Source organism: Gymnodraco acuticeps, unplaced genomic scaffold (genome assembly GCF_902827175.1).
Source record: "Gymnodraco acuticeps unplaced genomic scaffold, fGymAcu1.1, whole genome shotgun sequence".
Taxonomy (NCBI): domain Eukaryota; kingdom Metazoa; phylum Chordata; class Actinopteri; order Perciformes; family Bathydraconidae; genus Gymnodraco; species Gymnodraco acuticeps.
In genome coordinates this window covers 1324067-1341546 of record NW_022992313.1, presented here as the reverse complement: position 1 = coordinate 1341546, position 17480 = coordinate 1324067, and the positions used below count along the sequence as shown (strand labels likewise).

At 44.5% G+C, this 17480-nt stretch overlaps 2 protein-coding genes across 3 annotated transcripts in view; one reads left to right on the top strand and one right to left on the bottom strand.

Moving 5' to 3' along the window:
- The window catches only part of man1b1b (mannosidase, alpha, class 1B, member 1b), a 20442-nt gene extending 12267 nt beyond the window's left edge, over positions 1-8175 (top strand). For both annotated transcript variants that reach the window (XM_034208357.1, XM_034208355.1), the window contains 4 exons: positions 1370-1490; positions 4567-4761; positions 5070-5201; positions 5673-8175. In XM_034208357.1, coding sequence (XP_034064248.1) covers positions 1370-1490; positions 4567-4761; positions 5070-5201; positions 5673-5879 — 655 coding nt within the window. In that variant the 3' untranslated portion in view covers positions 5880-8175. The remainder of the gene's footprint in view (positions 1-1369; positions 1491-4566; positions 4762-5069; positions 5202-5672) is intronic.
- Positions 8148-17480, bottom strand: dpp7 (dipeptidyl-peptidase 7). The gene is made up of 13 exons (XM_034208358.1): positions 17346-17480; positions 16345-16471; positions 16119-16258; positions 15459-15622; positions 14914-15049; positions 14701-14782; positions 14394-14560; positions 13372-13432; positions 13026-13144; positions 12406-12562; positions 8872-8936; positions 8661-8731; positions 8148-8577 (listed from the first exon to the last, which is right to left on the bottom strand). The coding sequence occupies exons 1-13, from the start codon at positions 17415-17417 to the stop codon at positions 8466-8468; spliced, it is 1473 nt and encodes a 490-aa protein (XP_034064249.1). The 5' UTR covers positions 17418-17480; the 3' UTR covers positions 8148-8465.

The window sequence follows — 17480 nt, the reverse complement described above, 5'->3', positions numbered from 1 at the left end:
CAGACTCATGATGAAGACTCAGACTCATGATGAAGACATGATGAAGGCTCATGGTGAAGACTCAGGCTCATGGTGAAGACATGATGAAGACTCAGGCTCATGATGAAGACATGATGAAGACTCAGGCTCATGGTGAAGACATGATGAAGACTCAGGCTCATGATGAAGACATGATGAAGACTCAGGCTCATGATGAAGACATGATGAAGACTCAGGCTCATGGTGAAGACATGATGAAGACTCAGGCTCATGATGAAGACATGATCAAGACTCAGGCTCATGATGAAGACATGATGAAGACTCATGATGAAGACTCAGGCTCATGATGAAGACATGATCAAGACTCAGGCTCATGGTGAAGACATGATGAAGACTCAGGCTCATGATGAAGACATGATGAAGACTCAGGCTCATGGTGAAGACATGATGAAGACTCAGGCTCATGATGAAGACATGATCAAGACTCAGGCTCATGGTGAAGACATGATGAAGACTCAGGCTCATGGTGAAGACATGATGAAGACTCAGGCTCATGATGAAGACATGATGAAGACTCAGGCTCATGGTGAAGACATGATGAAGACTCAGGCTCATGATGAAGACATGATCAAGACTCAGGCTCATGATGAAGACATGATGAAGACTCATGATGAAGACTCAGGCTCATGATGAAGACATGATCAAGACTCAGGCTCATGGTGAAGACATGATGAAGACTCAGGCTCATGATGAAGACATGATGAAGACTCATGATGAAGACTCAGGCTCATGATGAAGACATGATCAAGACTCAGACTCATGGTGAAGACATGATGAAGACTCAGGCTCATGATGAAGACATGATCAAGACTCAGGCTCATGATGAAGACATGATGAAGACTCAGACTCATGATGAAGACGTGATGAAGACTCAGGCTCATGGTGAAGACATGATGAAGACTCAGGCTCATGATGAAGACATGATGAAGACTCAGGCTCATGGTGAAGCTCTCGGTGCGATCCTTGTTGGCCACAACTGTCCTGGAGCCATCAAAGGAAACATTAATGTCAGATATATATCCTGGTGCAGCCATGTTTTACGTAAAGTACGAGCGGTGGCCTCAGCATAATGTCTGTTGTTCATAACTCTGAACCTCACTGAGCAGTTACCATCCCCATGGCAACCTCTAATACAGGGCAAACTGAGATTGAGATGAGCTAATTAGTACACTGTAAAACACATTTCTGGTATTCCACTTTTAAAGCCAGCCATTCAGTTTCCCATCAGTCTTTCAACATTCACTGTGCAGTTTGTTGACATTGCCCTTTCATGCAAAGAGTTTCAAAATGTACTCCTTATAAACTATGTCCCTGTGTTTCATTATGTTAGGCTCTTGCAGGACTACGTGCAGGCAATAGAGGGTGTGAAGAAGAATCTGTTGCAGAAATCTTCCCCTAATGGCCTCACCTTTGTTGGAGAACTTTCACATGGACAGTTCAGCCCGAAGATGGTCAGTAATATTCAGAAATGTCCTCAAGGTTATCCTGCTGCTCTGTTCTCTTTTTGCTTTTGGTGTGCACCATCTGTTACCCTGTCGAGTGCAAATTATTATTAAAATGCCCTCCTGTTGACCGATAATCAAGCTTGCACTGCTGAAATACAGTAAAGGAAATAATTATTTGCAGATTTTGTGAGTTTGCCCAATTACAAATAAATGAATAGTCTATAATTGGTTTATTTTAACAGTGAGAGTAAGAATATCAAAAAGAAAATCCAGAAATGGAAATTATATAAAAGATAAACAATTATTTGCATTTGATCCCCTTGCAAAACATGTGTTAGTACTTGGTGGAGAAACCCTTGTTGGACACACAGAGGTCAGACGCTTCTTGTAGTTGGTCACCTGGTTTGTGAACATCTCAGGAAGGATGTTGGTCCACTCCTCTCTGAAGATCCTCTCCAAACCCTTCAGGTTTTGAGGCTGATGCTTGGCCTCTGGAAGCTTCAGCTCCCTCCACAGATTTTCTATGGGATTAACATTACATTACATTGCATTTAGCTGACGCTTTTATCCAAAGTGACTTACAATAAGTGCGTTCGACCAACAAAATACAAACTTGAAGAAAACAGAATCATATAAGTACATCAGGTTTCATAGAGCAAAAACATTTCAAGTGCTACTCAACTGGCTTTAGATAAGCCAGTCCTTTATTAGTATATAAGTGCTTTGTTAATAGTTCTATCGCTCGAAGTGGAGTCGAAAGAGATGAGTTTTCAGTCTGCGCCGGAAGGTGTGTAAGCTATCTGCTGTCCTGATGTCAATGGGGAGCTCATTCCACCATCTTGGAGCCAGGATAGCAAACCCACGTGTTTTTGCTGATGGGAACTTGGGTCCCCCTCGCAGTGCGGGTGCAGCGAGCCGTTTGGTTGATGCAGAGCGGAGTGCACGTGCTGGGGTGTACAGTTTAACCATGTCCTGGATGTACGAAGGGCCAGATCCATTCACAGCATGGTACGCAAGTACCATTGTCTTGAAGTGGATTCTAGCAGTTATCAGAAGCCAGTGAAGGGAGCGGAGGAGCGGCGTGGTGTGGGAGAATTTAGGAAGGTTGAAGACCAGGCGAGCAGCTGCATTCTGGATGAGCTGCAGAAGTCGGATGGCACATGCAGGTAGACCAGCCAGGATTAAGGTCTGGAGACTGGCTAGGCCTCTTCTTTAGCCACTCCTGTGTTGCCTTGGCCGTATGTTCAGGGTCATTGTCCTGCTGGAAGACCCCTCCATGACCCATGTTCAGAGTCCTGGCTGAGGGAAGGAGGCTATCGGCCAAGATTGTATGGTACATGGCCCCGTCCATCCTGTCCTCGATGCAGGGAAGTGGTCCTGTCCCCTTAGCAGAGAAACACCCCAAAGCAGAATGTTTCCACCTCCATGCTGACCCCCCGTCAGACGGATGGTGTTCTGGGGTTATAGTCAGCATCTCTCTTCCTCTAACACGGCGTGTCGAGTTGATGCCAAAGATGTCGATGTTGGTCTCATCTGATCACATCCTCTTCTCCCAAGCCTTCTCTGAGTCCTTCAGATGTTCATTGTCAAACTTTAAACGGGCCTCTCATGTTCCTCTTGAGCAGGGGGCCTTCAGACGCTGCAGGATTTGATCCATTATGGTGTAGTGTGATACCAATAGTTTTCTTGGTGACTGTGCTCCCAGCTGCCGTGTAGTTCTGATCCCTCACCTTTCTCATGATCATCAAACCCCACGAGGCCAGATCTTGTGTGGAGCCCCAGCCCGAGGGCGACTGATGCTCATTTTGTGTTTCTTCCATTCCTGAATAATGGCACCAAGAGTTGTCTCATTCTCACCAAGCTGCTTTCTGATGGTCTTGTAGCCAGTCCCAGCCTGGTGCAGGTCTACAGTCTGGTCCCTGAGGTCTTTAGACAGCTCTTTAGTCATTGCCCATGGTGGAGAGGTTGGAATCTGATTGATTAATTCTGTGGACAGGTGTCTTTTATACAGGTAACTAGTTGATATTAGGAGTACTTGCTTAAAGGAAGAGGATTTTTGTAACTGGTCTGTGGGAGCCATAATCCTTGTTGGTTTCAAGGGGATCAAATACTTATTTCACACAATTAAATGCAAATAAATGTATATCTGTTATTTGATATACATTTCTGATTATTCTTTTTGATATTCTGTCCCTCATTAATAAAATAAATCTACCATTCAAATTATAGACTGTTCATTTATTTGTAAGTGGGTAAACTTACAAAATCGGCAAGGGATCAAATACTTATTTCCTTCACTGTACTGTGCACTTACAGAAATACTGCTTATCTCTGACGGGATATGTACTCAGGGTGTCCGCGGGGTCTTAAAGTATTAAGAGTTGATAAATCAATTTAGCGAAAATGAAGGCTATTAAAAAGTATTAAAGGGCATTTTCCAAGGTTTTACATTTTGTAGCTTGTTTCCAATAAGTATATAAATGGTCCAAAGAGGTTGTGTTCTACAGTCTGCCTGAATGTCATCATTGCGTAGGTGTGTAGTGTGATTCTGTGTAGTTTATTGATGGCATCACGTTGGATTTTACGTAATCTGAACAGGACATCGCACGCTCACTGCTTGATAGCGCGAAGGTCCGTTTACGCCGGTTGTTAAACAACATCGTTATGGGGAAATGCAAGTCTGCGTCCAAACGGTTGGAAGATAAGGAGGAAGGACAATCAATACTGTATTTAGTAAATGTGAGGTAAAGTGTGTCGCCAAGGTAACCGGTTAAAACTCCAAGTGGCGATGAGGTTTTAAAATGTATGGAAAGGGTCTTAAAAAAGCTCTTGAAAGGTCTTCCATGTGACTTCAGGATTCCTGCATAGACCCTGGAACAGTACATTATTGTAATAAATATTGCTACAGTCAATTTTGAAATGTATCTAATAGATCCAGATATTTGATGATCTAAGACTGCTGGGATGAAGTTTATCAATTATACAATTCATCATTTTTTTTTTTTTTTGATGTGGAGACGTGACAGAATGTGTACACACAGCTTCCTGTTAACTGTCTTTGTGTGTACTCTTTGTTTTTCAGGACCATCTGGTGTGTTTCCTGCCGGGCACGCTGGCTCTGGGGGCCCACCACGGCCTCCCTGCTGATCACATGGATCTGGCCAAACAGCTGATGGAGACCTGCTACCAGATGTACATCCAGATGGAGACGGGCCTCAGTCCAGAGATCGTCCACTTCAACATGCATGAGGGCAGCATCCGAGACATCGACGTAAAGGTAGAGAGAGACGGAGCTGCAGGAGTGGATCAGAGGGTCTCATCCTAACATGCAGCGATGTCCTCTACAAACTCATTTTGTGTGATTCTGGATGAATTCCTCTTCATCACTGCCTAAAGTCTCAGGGAAGAAAGTCATGGTGACCTTCAATCTTGCCATCGTTCAACCACTAATTGTCTTGTGGATTTTAAGAGAACCATTGTAGAGTCAAAAGGCATGAAATCAGTGAAGTGTGACAATAAGCAATATGAAGCAGTGTGTTTGTACTCGGATGTTGATTCAGTGTGTTGTATTGACTGTGATGATAGCTTGCAGATAGGCACAACCTCCTGCGGCCGGAGACAGTGGAGAGCCTCTTCTACCTGTACAGGTTCACCAAGGACCACAAGTACCAGGACTGGGGCTGGAACATTCTGCAGAACTTTAACAAGTACACCAAGGTAAGTGACATGACCTTCACTCCTCTGTCCCCATCAAAATGATATCTCAGATGGGCTTCTGCGGGACAAAATGACCTCATCTGTAAACTGTTAAATGATGTAACAGCCACGTTCAGCATACATCAAACACATTCAAAAGGAATCATTCAAATGTAAAATTGGAAGGTTACTTGTCTGTTCATATGTTGATGTTAGTGCATTTCTATTCCAAATATATGGAGTGTTGGGATTGTTGTCCACCAAGACTGAACTTTTAAACATCAACAAAAGTATCAGTTTCTTTATTGTCTATAAATGATTAAGAAAGCTATATAAAGTAAACTGTTCATCTACATGCTTGGCTAAATATGTGTCAGAAATATGAATGAGATAAAGGTGCACCACTACACATTGTGTATGCATAATGCAATTTGTATTAAAGGGCGTTCCTACATACGGATAGCAGCTGAATCTGCTTCTGTTTCCCCTCAGGTTTCCTCCGGGGGCTACACCTCCATCAACAACGTCCGTGACCCGGACTACACCAGCCCTCGAGACAAGATGGAGAGCTTCTTCCTGGGAGAGACCCTGAAGTATCTGTACCTGCTTTTCTCAGACGATCCCAGCCTCATCAGTCTGGACGAGTATGTGTTCAACACTGAAGCTCACCCCCTGCCTATATGGCCCTCCACAGCCTGACACAAACATACCCAGGAATTGAAATGGCCGATAGAACTGCCTGTAGAAACTGAACACATCTCAGGGTTGGTCGAACACCAAGATAACTCCTATCTCTGTGACTGAATGACAAGCACACACCAGAGGGAGCGTCTCCGTTACTGATTCCATCAATGGTTTCCTCTCTGTGTGAAGAGGAGCCGGGGTCAACGTGTAGACTGGTTTATTATTCACTGGTGGATTTTGTTGCATGGACTCTGGTAGTGAGTGTATGCTGATGAAGCAGAGGAAGGTTTCCGTCCTCTACCATCTGCGTTAAAGAGAAACCTGATTGTGACGTGAATCAAAGATGTCTTGAACACATGGAGGTGTTGGATGGCTGATACTGAGATTTCCAGTTTGAAGCTGTTCATTGCTTACAGCTGTGCACATAACTTCAAACACAAATGTACATGTTATGTCGGGGAAAAAAACATGTTGTATTTATCCCCTGCATTGTATCCAGTGAAATGGTTTCTTAAGCTCGCATCTGCCATGGGGGTGCAACCCGGTGCTGAGGTCAGCAGACGGTTACTGACCTGAAGCCTCCTGTGTGTCTGCTGCTGCCCTCTGTCACAGCTCTGTACTGCTGTGACTCCTGCAGGGCTGCAAGACAAAGCTAATGAGTCCATCACACTGTGTCATATAGTCATTCTGTCTGGCTATGACTATCCTCAGATGCCCTCGGTGCTCGCTCAGCCCAGTATTCGCTTTCCCATGCTGCATTCATGTCATACAGGAGATGTGACTTTACTGCATAAAAGTTCCATCCTAGAACAGTGCAACTCAAGGAGTAGCATTCAGTTTAGTTTGTGGAGGACACTGACTTCAAGTCTGCAGGGTCAAGGGATATCAAGATAATATTTCTCCGTTTGTCAGAGATGATCGTATGTCATGCTGGAAGCAGCATTCAGATCGTAAACTTCAGTGAAAGCACACAATACTGTAACACACTTACATGCCTCAACGCCCAAGCAACGCTTTTTTATCTTTGCAACCTGGCAACCCAGCAGTTTTCCCAATGCCCGACATGATTGGTGGACCCTGACTGGCAGGCCAGGCAGAGCTACTGTTCATGAACGCAACATGGTGGACATCTGCTCAGCAGAGTCTGGGGCCATGCAGGTCCTTAAACTCTGACATGTAACCTTTGATAATCAAGGTTGGAAAAGGTGTGTGTGTGTGTGTGTGTGTGTGTGTGTGTGTGTGTGTGTGTGTGTGTGTGTGTGTGTGTGTGTGTGTGTGTGTGTGTGGCAAGTTATTAATAACTTCTTGCAATCGTATAATTCCCATTTGGCATGAATGCATCATTGATCTGTACTCGGGACTGACTTTGTTATGATTTCAGTTGTTGCTAAGCAGCAGATTTACTAGTGAAGCTTGTCTTTTGTGAGGATAGCAATGAGTTATAAGCATCATTTTTCTGAGAAGCTGCTCTTTTCACTGATTGTTCCATTTCTCCTTCTGTTTTTCTTGGTATGGTGTGACATTCCTCTGATTCTCTTTGAAGTGATAGCAATTAATTTAAAATAGAAATGTAGCGTGCGATCCTCTTAATACAGTCAGCTCTTTTGTGTTTTCAAAGTAGCAACCTCACAGCAGCTGCATTCATTCCTGTGAATACTAATAGTTTACATCATAGCTCTATTCTGTTTAAGACCAAACTCATCTTGTGTATTCTGTGTATTCTCCTTGGTATTGTTTCACATGTGCCTTCAAAATACAACTGTTGACTTGCTGATGTGTATTTCTATCCATTCAGTCTACTATGAACATGTGCATCCGTTGCTGGTTAGCCACAGTGTGATCATAATGCAAATATGACTATTTTTACGATGGAATAATAAAGTAAGGGTTTCTATTTTTTCAGCAGTCCCTCAAAGCAATCTTTAGGTTTACAGAAAGCTCATCTCCAGCAGTGTACGTCCTGCCTGAAGAGGCTCGGACCCCTCCCTAGATGTTTTCAGCATCATTCCTGAGCCAAACATGCTGAACATATCAACCTAGTGTTTGATAATTGAAGCCATTTCTACAAAGCAGCTTCTGTTTCAGGTCAAACTATTTCCAGTGCTTTTGATAAGGGTCTGTGGGGTTTGAAATCATTGACTGCGTCACTTCTGTTTGAGACAGACTGCTTTAAGTGGAGGCTGTGCCACGCTGCACTCAAACATGTTTTATATTTGTGTTGGTTTTTATTGTCACATGGTGAATGATAAACTCTGGATCGGCTTTAAATGAGTAAAAATTGTAGAAATTAAAGAGATTTTATTGAACAGAATATTTGTGTTGAACTCATGTGCTTTACGTGTTTGGTGCCCTGGGATAGAAACGGAGCATACAGCTGGTGTGTGAGGGGAGGCTGCAGATCCAATCATCTAAATGTTTGGATCTTGAAACTCAAACTTTGTAATGCTATTGCATTTGGAAAACATGTTCGAGTTACAAAATGTTACACAAGCTGTTTGACATGCTCATCCAATCATGGTGTGCATTGTAAAGTCCATTATTTCCCTCCATGTCGGCTCGATTCCAGGGTGAACTCTGCGTGTTCCAAAGCCATGTAGAGCTTTAAAGTGAGCGCTGTGATCTGAGCCGCTCCTGCTCCACCCACTGAGCGATGAGCTGGGCTTCTGTCTTCCTGGCACTGATCACTGACACAGGATCTGCAGCATTAGATGCTCTGCATGAAACAACAGATAAAGGCCATTAGATTGATTTCAGGGTTAAAGAGTCAGGATGTGTGCAGGGACCCGCTGGCTCCACCTGAGATCCAGATGATGGGCGCCTTCAGAAATGTTCACAGCTACCAATGATGAGCTCAGGGACCGGCGCACCTAAACAAGAGAGATGATTGGGTCAGACTGAACGCAGCGCTGCACAGATTGCAGTGCTGACTTAAGATAAGAAGTTCTTTATTGATCCCAATTTGGGAAATGTTTGCGTTGCAGCAGCATATGTTGATTTCATCTCTTACCCCTCCGTTGGCCCATGGGTCCAGATCTCCATTGGAGAAGATAATGTTGCTGGCTGTGGAGAGGGCTACACATACACACACACACACACACACACACACACACACACACACACACACACACACACACACACACACACACACACACACACACACACACACACACACACACACACACACACACACACACACACACACACACACACACACACACACACACACACACACACACACACACACACACACACACACACACACACACACACACACACACACACACACACACACACACACACACACACACACACACACACACACGGTGGATTACCAGAGCAAAATGTACTGTACAATTTATTTAAAAATATGTTTCAATATAAATAAGATGGCAAAGTTTGTTAACTGAAATAATGCACAATTTTTAGCCTTCATGGCAAATACATTTTATTTTTCCGTCACGTTTGTGAGTGAGTTGGAAAGATGGACAAAAGGGGCCTTATTTGACATCTGCTGAGACCCATGCACTGCTGCAGGGTGTAAGGAACAATTATGACTCCATAGTTGGTAGCTTTAACAGAGAGGGTGGAGCGACTGAAGTGAAGAGCGGAACATGGATGGAAGTTACAGACAATGTGAATGCCACAGGATCTGGACACAAGAGGCCGGTGGACCAAGTGAGGTTGAGGTGGAAGAATTTGAAGCAGCAAGCTACCAAAGACCACAGCCAGGCTAAAAACCCACAGACGGGTAACAAAGCATATAAAAGGGGACAATACACAGATGTGGTACTGGATATCATTGGTGGTCAGCAGTCACAATCTTTACATGGAATACCAAACGTTGTACTGGATGGTGAGTTGCAGGTATGTGTGATAGTACTACAATGGCTATATGTCTTATATACTGTAGCATCCTTGTTCTTATAGTACTACCATTTTCCAGGAGCTTGCATGCTTGTGATCATCTTATTAAGGGGTATATTGATAAACTTTCATTTCAGGTCGTCACTGCACCTGATGTGACACACACCATTGAAGATGAGGTCCTCCTGACCCATGTGGATCCAGAAGCTTCAGCCAGGCCTGATGACACACTGCAAGAGCCACCTCCAAAGAGAAAATGCAAGCGCACCAGAAAACCAGAGCAGAGGGACGATGCCTACGAGACTCTGCTGAGCCGTGACACGGAGAGGGACGATGCCTACGAGACTCTGCTGAGCCGTGACCCGGAGAGGGACGATGCCTACGAGACTCTGCTGAGCCGTGACCCGGAGAGGGACGATGCCTACGAGACTCTGCTGAGCCGTGACCCGGAGAGGGACGATGCCTACGAGACTCTGCTGAGCCGTGACACGGAGAGGGACGATGCCTACGAGACTCTGCTGAGCCGTGACCCGGAGAGGGACGATGCCTACGAGACTCTGCTGAGCCGTGACACGGAGAGGGACGATGCCTACGAGACTCTGCTGAGCCGTGACACGGAGAGGGACGATGCCTACGAGACTCTGCTGAGCCGTGACCCGGAGAGGGACGATGCCTACGAGACTCTGCTGAGCCGTGACACGGAGAGGGATGATGCCTACGAGACTCTGCTGAGCCGTGACCCGGAGAGGGACGATGCCTACGAGACTCTGCTGAGCCGTGACACGGAGAGGGACGATGCCTACGAGACTCTGCTGAGCCGTGACCCGGAGAGGGACGATGCCTACGAGACTCTGCTGAGTCGTGACACGGAGAGGGACGATGCCTACGAGACTCTGCTGAGCCGTGACACGGAGAGGGACGATGCCTACGAGACTCTGCTGAGCCGTGACACGGAGAGGGACGATGCCTACGAGACTCTGCTGAGCCGTGACACGGAGAGGGACGATGCCTACGAGACTCTGCTGAGCCGTGACACGGAGAGGGACGATGCCTACGAGACTCTGCTGAGCCGTGACACGGAGAGGGACGATGCCTACGAGACTCTGCTGAGCCGTGACACGGAGAGGGACGATGCCTACGAGACTCTGCTGAGCCGTGACACGGAGAGGGACGATGCCTACGAGACTCTGCTGAGCCGTGACACGGAGAGGGACGATGCCTACGAGACTCTGCTGAGCCATGACACGGAGAGGGACGATGCCTACGAGACTCTGCTGAGCCGTGACCCGGAGAGGGACGATGCCTACGAGACTCTGCTGAGCCGTGACACGGAGAGGGACGATGCCTACGAGACTCTGCTGAGCCGTGACACGGAGAGGGACGATGCCTACGAGACTCTGCTGAGCCGTGACACGGAGAGGGATGATCCGTCTGGCCAAAGAACAAATACAGCTGTGCCGGCTTCAGCAAACTGAAACCTCACTAAGAATTCAGCACCTCAAAGCACGCCTGGATTGATTTGATGTCCTTTATGTATTTAAAAATATAATTAGACATTATAGATGTCTCTGCAATGTGGTCTGTTGTCTTCCATGTATTATTTTTCATATCCACTAGATGGCGCTCAGTAGGATTAAAGCACTGATATTCAGGATCTAGTCATCTTGAAATGTCGTAATCTGGATCAGGGTGATCCTATCCTGAATTGCTTTGAACTCCAGGGACAGAATCTGTCCGACTTGTCTGATCCTGAATCACAACAAATGGGATTTCAAAATCTGATCGGCTCTGATTGAGATTAAAAGTGTTGAACTCCTGGGCCCTGTAGATTAGATAACACTGTAATCCCCTGCTCCCTGACATCAGTAGAAATCTCTCCCTCTTCCATTTTATCCAAACCTCAGCTGCCTGGATTTTAACACAGTGGAAAATAGTCATTTAACATTGTATTGCTTAATTACAAAACCCTGAGAGGCCTTGCTCTGAGCAATCTGACTTTATGTGCCGTGGTCTGAAAGGTGCAATAAATAAAGTTTATTATAATAAACTTATAAAAATGTTACCTGGCATATTAGCTTTGGTCTGATGTCACAAAAAGATAAATAACCTTGTTAAAAAAGAACTCAACATCAGATCTACTTCCTCTTCTTAATCCAAAAAATCTATAAACTATAAACAAAAATGTTCATGGTCATTTGAAGTTCTACTGCTTGACCCAAAACATCTTCTACGTAACCGATTCAAGATGGAGTATTTGTGACAACTCACCACGGTGTGCTGAGCAACGCCTGCACAGCCGTTCCTGCTGAACGTACTCCTTTGTTCTATGAAAAACAACAAAGGTCTCTACTGCGTCCGTTTCTGCTCCACTAAACTGCCACAGGTCATTTGTGATAACAGCCCCTGTGGCAGGGACCACACACACCTGAGCCCATTGGTGATGTGTGTGGGGGACAGCTGCAGTGTTTCAAGAACAATCTCCACACACAGTGTTTTGCCACATGTATCGTTGACATGTTTAGTTCTTTTTTTGTTTTGTTGTAACACCTTGTGTGGCATGCTTTGGCAATATGTTTTTGATGTAGTCATGCCAATAAAGCTCCTTTGTATTTGTGTTTCATTTTAACAGTTCATTTCTAGATTCCATGCCATCAGTGTACCAGTGTTCAGGGCTCACCGTCTCCCCAGAACTGGGTCTTGAGCCAGCCGGGCCGGGGCAGCACGGCCCAGCGTTGGGAGCAGTACCGCTCTCGGTCCGTCTCAGTGAAGGCCATGGGGGGGAACATGTCCGTCACATTGTTGCTCTCATAGCACAGATTCATCTCTGTGCATGCCTGCAAACGCACCACAGGCGCAGTGTGCGATCATCAGTGTGAAAATGGAGCACCACCATGAGTGGGACAAATAATGTGTCATTTTTCATACACACATCACAACTAGAGTTCATTCTAATGAATACTTTTGTAATGGAAATGAGAGGTCTGAGAGTCTGTAGAGGTTCATGTTATCATCAAGAAGCCCAGTCCTCTGAGCTGAATCTGATCTCTTTCTCTGCTCGCTCTATTCAACTGGTAAAGCAACATGTTTTTAACCAGGATATTTTTTCTTAATACCTCCATTCTTTCTTCTGTGAAAGAGGTGGAGAAAAAAAAAAGATTCTGCCAGGATCATTATTCTGACTGAGGATTGTTAAGGTTTGGAACTTTAAACTCTCCAGAGAGGATGGACTGACACTAACCTGTATATTATTATTCTACACTGCTTGTTCTGTGCTGTGTGTTTGGGTGGGGGGAGTACCTGATAGTCCCAGGCCAGGCTATCCAGACCCAGCCCACAGCCGGTGGGGTCGGCACACTGCAGATACAGGGTGTACAGGTCAAAGCAGCTCAGCCCCCCCGTAGAGTTGTACACAATCCCTGCATGAAAGGAAGGCGGACCATCAGTGACAGAATGAAATGGAGGTTATTAACACAGTCCAGCAATTCAACAACATGAGTAAGAATTCTACGAAGCGGACCACTGCCCCCTGCTGTCTAGTTACATGAAATGCAGCTGATGACACCTGGAGAGTTTGTGACAGCAGCTTCTTTAGAAGATGTAAGCAGATGCTGAGTTTCCGATGCTGTGCTTCACGTGTGTGTACCTGCAGTGTTCCTGAGGTTGGTGAGCAGGTCCGGTCCACTGAGCATGGTCTCACAGCCCACCTGAGAGGAGGCAAAGATCCCAACTCGTGTCACTCTGGTCATCTCTGCTTATTTATACTAATTTCTATATTTATATTGTTACAGATATTTATATTCTATGTCTATGCATGCAATTATTGTTTTATTTTGTTTTTGCTTACCCTGCAGATCTGTCATTTCATATATTTACAGTGTCATTATTCTGCAGTTTCAAAGAATCATATTTTGTTTCCTTGATATTAATGTGCAGCAGTTTTGAATATCTGGTTTGGTTTGGGAAGGCTGAATATGAAAAGTAGCCTTCATAAAAGTCTGCAGCTCATAGAGTCATTCAGTGTAGGGAACCCGGAAACGTAGTAGCATAAGTTGTGTTTATTCAAATGAATTACCATTATAGCCTATGATGTGGACTAATAGCTAATAGTTACTAAAATGGCTTCGTCGATTTGGACAACTTTGGAGTGGTTTTGGGGGTAATTGAAGATACTGAGTCCATTTCTGACATTATAAGTATACAAAAAGTGTAATTTAAACCAGACAATGTTTTAGGGGACTCTGGATCATTTTGATTGGGAATATTGCTTATTTATTTGAAAAATAATTGTCCACAGTGAACACTGCTCATCTTGCGCTCTATATCTAATGGTTGCAACACTGGTAGTGAGAATCAGCCCAAAGAGTACAAATATTTCCACTTTCTGGTTAAAACTGCCATTTTTTTATACAAAAAATGTCAGAAGTGGAATGTCAAATCGGCCAAGTCATTTTTTAACTATAGTCTACATAGGCTATAATGCCATTACATTTAATAAACACAACTTGTGCTAATTGTGCAAACTGCCCAACATATGCAAGTTGGGGGTACTCAACATTTCCTGGTTCACTAAACTGGCAACTAGACTATAGGTTTCTGTTCCGTTTACAAACACATGTTTGAATATTAGTGATGTGGCACTTCAGACTGCTGCTGATCAGCTGTTACCTTGACTGGGTTGGCAGGCATGTTGCCCATGAATTGGGTGCTGTAGGGGTAGTCCAGCATGGCCATCAGAGTGAAGGCATTCCTCAGCAGGCCGTACAGCTGCTGGATGTCCTGAGAGGACGCCAGCGGGGAACACAGGAAGAACTCCGACTGGATCCGACTGTAATCTGTTCAATCAACAGCAGTGGCTTTTCATTCCTTATTCAGAGTCACTACAGTTATAATATACTGTAATACTTTGAATAGAACACAATCCTTTCTGCCTACAGTCATTCAGCCATCTTCTGTTCAGAAAGCAGAGCAGTACCTTGAAGCTGAGCCAGTTCTGTGAGCTGCTGAAACGCTCCTCTCACAGCATCTCTGCACGCTGGGCTTACCCGCTCAAAATCCTTTGAAAGAGTAACAGAGGTGCATTCAGTATCCAACCTGCCGTGCCGTACATTCACACATTATGAGCTAGACTGTTCACAGTTAGTAGATGTGTCTCTCTGCATCACACGTTGAGGACATAAACACTTACAGCTGTAACGTCTCTGAAAAACTGTCTGGAGTCCCCGAGCCCCGCAGTGGAGAGCACGGGGGCGCTGGCAGCAAGAGCCCCCGCCACCATGTTGGGATACTTGAGTCTCATGTAGGCCGACAGCATTCCTCCATAACTGCAGGGAGAGGAGACACAAACAAGAGAGCCAATAAGAACAACATGTGTATTTCCTGTCTGGTTTAAGATTAAGTGAATATTAATACAACTAATATCTGATCAACAAAACAAAAGTTAACTTTTCATTCAGTCACAATCATACTCCAGAAAAGTGAAAGCACAAGATAAAGGCTCATATCGTTTGTATCTTATCCGCCTCTGAACGCCTTACTGTTGGCTCTTTATATCTCATCTCCAATAACCAGCAGGAGCATGTCTAAAATAAACCATTTTCATACAATTATGATTATTACATTTCTTCATTAAGCATTGGGGACCATTCTAAAGGAACATCACATGCCAGATCATTAGGTCAAGTTAAGCTCATGTTTCACCTTCTCTGGGAGAATAGTTCTGTGTGGACCTACCTGCCTCCGAACGCGATGACAGGGCAGAGCGGAGCGGCCAGCTGCTGCTTCAGCTCAGAGATCATCAGAGCGAAGTCCGCCAGCGCCTGCTCCACCGTCAGCAGGCCCACCTGGGGGGAGCTGAAGGAGTCTTTGCCAAACGGCAGCGAGCGGCCATAGTACCTCTGCAGGGGGGGGGGGGTTAATGGAGGCAGCGTTAGAGCTGGAGTATCTCCAGAGAAGGACATCACGCTTGAAAAGTTAAACTTTTCTCATCTTTCGAAGCGAGCAACGGAACCACAATGCAGTTCGGCAAAGCTTGACGTCACCTCATTCAATGGAGACGCTTCCCATTCACTTTGAATGGGGTTACGAAAAATTACACATTTAAGAAAATATTGATTCAAATGTTTTTTGGAAACATGGCCTTGAACAGAGGTTCCTCGAAAGCAACACAATTCTTTGTTTCTACTGCGTTGCACCAGCTCACAACTGCTTTGGAAAAAGACATCATTGTGGTTGGAAAGTTGTGGGGGCTGAAAGTCAGCTGACAGTATTATCAAAATTGAACCATCCATTTCCTTATTTCCTCAGTCCCATGAACTGGGAAGCTGACTTTGAGCTCAGTCAATAATATACAGATGTAATATGGTTTTATTTGACTGTGCTCTTTGTCCTTACATGTTCTGCATATATGACCAGGCCACCTTGCTGTGCTGCTAACTCTGAGATGAAACCAGAGTTAGCAGCAAACTCCCAGATGTCTCCCTCATTGCCAGTGTAGAAGAAAATAGGGCCGTAGCCTTCCTTCCAGTACTTATCTAAAGGAGAGGGAAAAAAAGAACACAATGAGTCATTTGCTCATGAACGCAGCATGTGTAACATTGAACATGGGAAGTGGATTGACCTGTGATCAGGTATCGCTGCTGGAAGGTTCCATTCCCCATGCTGTTGAAGTTGAAGTGGTCCAGAGTCTGAGTGAAATACTTCTCTGTGAACTGGCCTTCAGTCTGGAATCCATCATGTTTTCTTGACTATGGAAATGAATGTACAGCGCACATTAAACTGAGTTATCTGGTCCTAAAACGATCATAAAGAGACCTGTGTTTAAAACTTTGACATCTCCGTTCTTCTATAGGGCTTAACGTGACACTAAGTGAAACCAGAGATGAAAGAAGAGCTCAGATTATTTACTTAAGTAAAAGTATCAATACTACAGTGTAAGGATACTCGGTTGCAAGTGAAGTTCCTGTATTTTAAAATGTACTTAAGTAAAAGTATAAAAGTATTGGCATCAAAACAAATGTTCAGTATGTTATGTATAATAGCACATTTAAACAGCATATTTGTGAAATTATTATATCATATATTATAATTATTGATGCATTCATTTGTTCATATCTTGGTAAAAGTGGGGTTTCTTTACTTATACTGGGTAGCCTAACTAACCTATACTAATATATGATATTGAACTAGTTGATATATATTTGTTATTAACAACCTCAGTCTGTAGTGTAACAAGTAACTAAATCTGTAAAATAAATGTAAAGGAGTTCAACATTTGCCTTCAAAATGTAGTGGAGTAAAAGTATAAAGTAGCATTAAGCGACTAGTAGCTACGTTTTTTACTTCAGTAAAGTACTTTGTTACATTTCACCACTGAAACCCAATTGTGCTTTACACCAGTATCCACATTCCACACTCAAATACTCCACACCTTCTAATACGTTTTGCATCGTTTGTCACTTTAAAGCAGAACATTAGAAATGTGTAAATAATTTCATTCAGACCGAGAAGTAGGGGACACGTGACTCCCGACTTGAGCTTCCTCCAGAGGGGAACTGATGTTTCAGGAAACACACACACATATATGTGTATTTTAAATATGTATATCACGTACACTGTTACCTGGAAAGAGAGCGGCAGGCTGTGCCCCACACAGAGCAGGGTCGCCGTGAACACAGCTAACATCGGGCTCATACTCCACACCGGCTACAGAAGCTTCTGCTCTGGGTTTCACCGCGCCTGCGTGTAATGTATGTG